Source organism: Electrona antarctica, assembly GCF_951216825.1.
Source record: "Electrona antarctica genome assembly, chromosome: 12".
Lineage (NCBI taxonomy): Eukaryota > Metazoa > Chordata > Actinopteri > Myctophiformes > Myctophidae > Electrona > Electrona antarctica.
The window spans coordinates 43,495,264-43,502,024 of record NC_136793.1 but is presented as its reverse complement, the minus strand read 5'-3'; the positions used below and the strand labels follow the sequence as shown (position 1 = coordinate 43,502,024).

The following is a 6,761-nucleotide window of genomic DNA, read 5'->3' as shown; positions in this document are numbered from 1 at the left end:
GAAAACACTGTTTCTCAAAGTGGGGTCCAGGGACCACCATGGGGGTCCAAATGGACCCTTCCATAGACTCCACTGAGAGTCTACAAATGTGTACTCTCTCAGAGTTAAATAAACACTGAGGATTTTACAGTGTGGATTAGGGTCCCAGACTGCCAGGTATAAAAAAGAGAAAAAAGAAAGGGCCAAGGGCATCAAATGGGGATTCCGTGGCCTAATCCATATCAAACTGGGGGGTCCTCAAAATGGCAAAAGGGTTGAGAATCCCTGGTCTAGCATAGATGCGTAGGCTATATATATAGAAGTGCATTTGTAGTCTTGCTTCCAGCTCAACAACTTGTCTGCTACCATAGCAACTGCGGAGGAGCACAGAGGCAGCGCCGCCTCGCCTGTGCAGTGGGTGTCACTCGTAGCAACGGCCAATCAGAAGTTCCCATCCTTTTGTACTAGCAGGCTGAAGATGGAGGGGATGGAGTGGGTGGGCTTTCAGCGTCATGCATCTGCCACTAATAGGACACGGTGGTCGTCAGTCCGAGTCATACTTGTCGGTGATTGGTCGAGGAGCTTTACTTGCAATAATATAAACATGTCTTCGGCTTCCCCCGCTCTGAACCAAGGCATATAGAGGGGACTATACAGTTCTCTATCAAACTGTTAAAAAAAGACTCTCAAGATTATGCCTTTTCCCTTTATGGGTGCCATCATGGTAAATGTATGCAATAGCTTATGCGTGCAGGTGCGTGTTCACCGCGTGAGGAAATGAGGATAACCTGCAAGAGAGAGGGGGACTCAGCAGCCGTGCTTTCATCTTTTACAATCACCATCCTAACTACTGCTCTAGCATTTTGTTTTCAGTGTTCCAGCGAGAAGTGACAAGAATATAGACCCCTCCTCTGTAGGGCGGAGCGTGCATTTTCATTTCGATTTTGTATTTTTTTATTTTTTTCTCTCCCTGACACGTCTGCACTGAGTGAGTGGCATTGGCACACTGTCAATCGCTCACTACCGCTGCCATCAAACAACATAAAACACACACAGGCAGAGGACCGGGCTCATAAATTTCAGCAGGCAGATATTTTTGCGCATCGCCTTACAACGTGTAGCCTAATTAATTTCTAGCTCTTTTTTCCTATAATTTTTTTCCCACTAATGCAATTAACTTTTTCTACATTTCATATTTTTTTTTAGAATTACATTGGGACACCTACGCCGCAGATCATTTATTTTTTTAATATTTTCAGTTTTTGTGGGAATCATTTATGTACATTTACAGTTGGCAACATTTACGCTTGCCTATAAGAGTTTTAGATATTTTTCTTATTTGTTTACACATTTTCATGCTGGATATTTTGTTTGCCTGCGGTTTACGATGAGGATTTGAACATTTTTAAGAGGAAATGCGCGAGGAATCCTAAAGAAGACTCGCTAATAAATGAGAGATCACCAAAGGAGCGTTTCTATTCACCACGCGTCAAATCAAACTGAAAGACAAATTGGCATGAGGAGGATTCGTTCGGGATACGATGGACAACGGCTGTCAATTTTGACAAAGAAGTTTTGAAAAATTAAAAGCCTATGTATGTTTTTGGACAAACAAATAATTATACGTTTCGTCACTTTGGACCGTGCGTAAAAAGAGGATAGCGATAACTTGGACCCAGTCACTTTGATACGTCTATGCTCAATATTGTTGACGAACTGAATAATTGCTCAGTATAGAGGCTACAACGTATGTTGTAGTTGATTTTGTATATGAGTTTTTCAATTTGCCTGGCTCAGTGCGCTGACTCTATCGCGGCTACTATGGACGATCAAGCCCGGATCATGCAGTCTATTGGCGGTGTCAGTTTGGCTGGCCACTCGGTACAAGGAGGCATGGCACTGCCGCCTCCACATGGACACGATGGGACAGATGGAGACGGAAGAAAACAAGACATTGGTGACATTCTTCATCAAATAATGACCATTACCGATCAAAGTCTGGACGAAGCGCAAGCAAAGTTGGTTCATTTATGTTTTCCTAACTTCCCCGAACCCAACCTATCCTTATTGTCTCGCTTATTGTCATACTGCCGATGCATAAATAGACAATAATGTCTTAAATTTCAGTTGTCACTATTAAGTGAACTTGTTGCCTCACAAGCTGTGTAACAAGTCGAAGGTGATAAACGACACGTTATTTATTTAGTCAGTTTCTCAACCTCATCTTATGTTAGACTGCAAGTTGTCCAAAAAGTTTTAGTGAGCACACGTGTCCTGATATTTTAATGATAATAGCCGATATTACTCTATTTACCAAAACAAACATTCATGTTCTGTATTAGCATGCATAATGTAGGCTAGTATATTGAGACTGAAATTGGTGATTGAAAATCGAATGCGCATAAACAAATTCCTAATCATAATAAAACCACCAAAATCTGCAAATAAATGAGTTTTTTAACTTTTAGAAAATAATTAAGTAGCATAATTATAGCCTAGTGTATGCTGCTGCCTAAGTAGGGCAACTTTTGTGTTAGAATCAGACAACATTAGGCTGACAGGAGGTGGAATTATGCTCGGCAAAATAGGCTAGTGCACAACTGCACAGATATTGAAGAACACCCCCCCCCCCCCCCCCACATAATTCTTAATGTATTCAAAGTTTGGTGTCATGATGGCTATATTTGAATATTTACTTTGTCTTATACTGAAACAGGAAACATGGACTGAACTGTCACAGAATGAAACCTGCACTCTTCAGCGTTCTCTGTGAAATCAAAGAAAAGACAGGTAAGATCTTTGGGAAAATTCACACATTGTAAAAAAATATATATATATAAGCCTTATATATACATATATATAGGCTATGAAAGAAAAATATTGCTGAGCCCCGTAAAAATCCCACCGCCATCTTTACCTGCAGGGTTCGGATGGGCTAGTAGTGTACAGACAGTATAGGTTACAACCAGGAGGTTGCTTATGGCAACTTTGTGCCAATCATCCAATTATTTTTTTCAAACTATCTCCAAGTCTGTGGAGATTGAAGGAAGGCATGGCATTGGCACAGAGGCGATTATAGATTGGTATCATTTTAGACACTCAGCGTTTTTTGTTTCTGAAAGAGCATCTTGTCAGGTACCTTTATGGGTTTTGTGGATGCTGTGCAGGGCTTACAACAATGTGCACTTATGCACCCTCGGTACCTTTGCACTTAACAGTAGAATTTCATGTGAGCCAACCACAGCAGACATCACTACAAGATGTCTAGGTGTATACCAGCAACAACTGACACCTTTTCAACACCTGGATGCTAGCCTACAATCATCAATTGTAGTGGGAGTGACACTTTATTAACCTTTTTAGGCTATTTAAGTTATAGTCAGTTGCAAAGCGTAGGGTTTAGACGACTGAAAATCACATTTACCTCATTTCCACTAGTAGCATATTGCTAAATTAAGTTGTTTGGAAATATGGAAGTAAGTAGTTTTTCATGTATTGTTTAGGCTACCTATAAATAATTAAGGTATATGCTATACATATAAAGATATATAAGACATATACTTATACCTACTTGGCCAAAAGTGTGTGTGTGTGTGTGTGTGTGTGTGTGTGTGTGTGTGTGTGTGTGTGTGTGTGTGTGTGTGTGTGTGTGTGTGTGTGTGTGTGCGTGCGCGCATACGGCATGGACATGCCATAAAAAGTGTGTGCCTGCACATACAGTATGTGTGTGTGTGGGATGTGCATGTTGTGACTTGTCAAAGAGGGAATTAGAAACAAATCTGTATTTTCCTAACTTTTATTAGTTTTAGTACAAGTTTTCTTGTAGCCTTCTTAAAAAAGAAGGCTTCTACATTATGCTGCACATTCCTCTTCTCTTGCCCAATTTATTTTTAAAGATGCATGGAATTTAATTCCATGTTTTTTTTGACAGTTTTTATTTGTTATTTTATTCGAATAGTTAAATAGGTTATTCATAATGAGAAGAAGCCCTGACAAACAGATATTTTCTAATTCCAACATAACAAAGACAATAATATGACCTAATCATATTTATTTTCCAAATAATATTTATTGTCCAAACAGAGTTTAGTGGGAAAAAAAGAAGGAAAAAAAAGCGGAAGAATGAAATGGATGATGTTTAAATTGGCAAACCTGATACCAGATTTGTGACCTTTGTGTGGTTTATAAGGAAGTTGACTTGAGGGAGATCGTAAAACTTTATGAACTTCCCTAACACAAGCGGTGTCCACAGGGGCAGCAAAAAATCTCCTTCAGTCTATAGTCTACTATCCTTATGTTGAACTGAGCAAATGCAGAAGGTAGAGTCAAAGCAAGAGAGGTATCTTGAGTCCACCTGTAGAACTTGCATTGAGAAACACTAGATTAGTTTAATAGTTTAATCTCATGTTACATTATAAGACTTGCGTAAGGTAACAAAAAAAGAGATCCACTTCACTTTTCACTTACTGAAATAAAATTGTTCATGTCGCAGGTTTTCAGGTTGGAACACAAGCTCAGTTCGTACAATGATTTCTTAAATTATTTGACCAAAATGAAAAGACACAGGATTATATATATATATATATATTTAGCTTGAAATAATTAGGTGTTGATTTGTCAGACAGTGTGTGGGGAAAGTGTGAATGTGTGCGGGAGCGAATATGTGTGCTTGTATGTACTGTGTGTGTGTGTGTGTGTGTGTGTGTGTGTGTGTGTGTGTGTGTGTGTGTGTGTGTGTGTGTGTGTGTGTGTGTGTGTGTGTGTGTGTGCGCGTGTGTGCGTGCGTGTGCATGTGTGTGTGTGTGTGTGTGTGTGTGTGTGTGCGTGTGTGGTTAGCCTGTGGTTTGGAGTCACAGTCTCCCCCTCTTAGCCATTGACAGAGCTCAGCTGGTCTGGTGGCCTCGCTGACCGCTCTGTTTTTCTAGCACACAGTGAGCCATTCACTGGCCCCTGTAGCATCGTACACAGGGATTCCTTGGCCCCTGTAGCATCGTACACAGGGATTCCTTGGCCCTTTCATGTGCGTTCAAATGGCACAGGGGCCAATGCCTTTTAGCCACAGGGTCAGCCATTTGGTTAAAAGTGATTTTTGTATAATGTATCTGGAAGCGGTTCAACAACCATAGGTACACACAGCAAAATCATTTACTCTCAGAGAGTGTACACATGTAACACGTGTAAGGGTCCATTTGGTTGCATGTGTACATGAGATATTAATGGATACATTAACACTGATGATATTATTGTGTGTACAGTATAGCTGCTGCACTATAGGCTGTGGTGCAGTCCAGTGCTCAGAGTAAGGATGAATAATGGTCTCCAGACATAGTTTGACAACATGTATGTACAGTAGTATGCAAAGAATTTCCAGAATGGTTAAACATACACCTGTTATACAGTTACTGTGATTCTGGTTGCAGACGCAGACCTCTAAAAAACATTGCATTCATATTACCTGATTTATTGGGCCTTTATTAGAATATTTTTCTAATGTCTTTGCTTTTGTACTACAGGTAGACCATTTTGAAAGCATCCCCAAAAGACACTGACTAATCCGAAGGCTTAATTAAATGCCTTTCAGCTTCACATTCAAATACACATATAAACCATTTCGGAATGGCGGTGCGTAACCAAAAAGTTAAATGTCGGACAATATTGCACGATGAGCGATTAATCGTGCATCCCTAGTTTAGAAGAAGTTTTTGGGGCACTGTCTAACACTTATTGTAGAGTTGGAGCATATTTCTGCATTGCTAATGCCCTAGAAGTATTAATTCACTTTGATATGCTAATTAGAGGGCATTATGCAAGAAATGAGATTAAGTGGCAGCATGAAGTCATTTGCCTGTCAGTAAATTGAGTGTTTTAGCAGAGCCTTTTTTCCCCCCAACAATTTCTTGGTTTTGCATTTAGATAAGCTAAATGTGTGGTACCATAGGCTAATGGAATTCTTTGTCCTTTTTTGTCTCCTGAACTCACATTTTCAACATAGCAGCAGCTGTACCTTAAAACAAAATTAAGTAAATGTCTTACCTTTTCACGACATTGGAAACATGTACATACACTAAAATCCTCAGTGTTCATTTAGAAATTTGAGAGAATGTACACGTTAAACTCCCTGAGTTAAATGAACACTGATGATTTTAAAGTACATTTACGGTAACTTTCATATCGGCAGACCTTTCTCTGCTTTGACAGAAGACAAAGAATCCATAGATCTGGAGGAGACGTGTGTTATTCAGATTAGTTTTGCAGTAGTTCCTCTACGCTATAGGTTTGTTTTCCACTGCTGGCTCTCTCATCCTGGAGGAGAGGAGATAGGAGAGGCTTGCAGCAGCAGCACCAGCACCAGCGGGAGCAGCAAGAATAACATAGGTGAAAGATTACCTCCATATGGTATTTCTGACCAGCAAAAGAGAGGTTCTGCAGCAAGACTCCTCTTTGATGTGAGGTTTAATCAATAGAAAGAGATTACAGAAAACTATTACAGGCTAAATCACGGTGTGCCACAGAGAGGCTTAGACCCCTCCACAGCTCTCTCAGCCGCATGGCGCTCCTCTTGGCTGCGTATTGACTTGTTGTTTTCCTGACCTTTGACTCATCAGGTTCAGAAACGGGGGTCTGGAGAGGTAGGGGGAGAGAGAGGGGGTGTGAGAGAACTGATTCAGAGGCTGATAAATGCCCAGATCCAGTGTTTAAAGCAGTGGATTAAAGGGACTACACTCCACCAAACAGACCGACACCAATGTCGGCCTCGCGTCAGACGTGCGCACGCGCCTTCG

At 40.6% G+C, this 6,761-nt stretch overlaps 1 protein-coding gene across 5 annotated transcripts in view; it reads left to right on the top strand.

Annotated features, from left to right (window-relative positions):
* Nucleotides 1-1,785: 1,785 nt before the first annotated feature.
* Nucleotides 1,786-6,761, top strand: part of LOC306933922 (pre-B-cell leukemia transcription factor 3) — a gene marked incomplete at both ends in the record, with an annotated part of 77,261 nt that continues 72,285 nt past the window's right edge. For 4 of the 5 annotated variants that reach the window (XM_079516294.1, XM_079516293.1, XM_079516296.1 and 1 more), the window contains 2 exons: nucleotides 1,801-1,997; nucleotides 2,696-2,769. In XM_079516294.1, the coding sequence (XP_079372420.1) occupies nucleotides 1,801-1,997; nucleotides 2,696-2,769 (271 nt within the window). Of the gene's footprint in view, nucleotides 1,998-2,695; nucleotides 2,770-6,761 lie in introns of all 5 variants that reach the window. The other variant, XM_079516295.1, reaches the window with a different exon arrangement.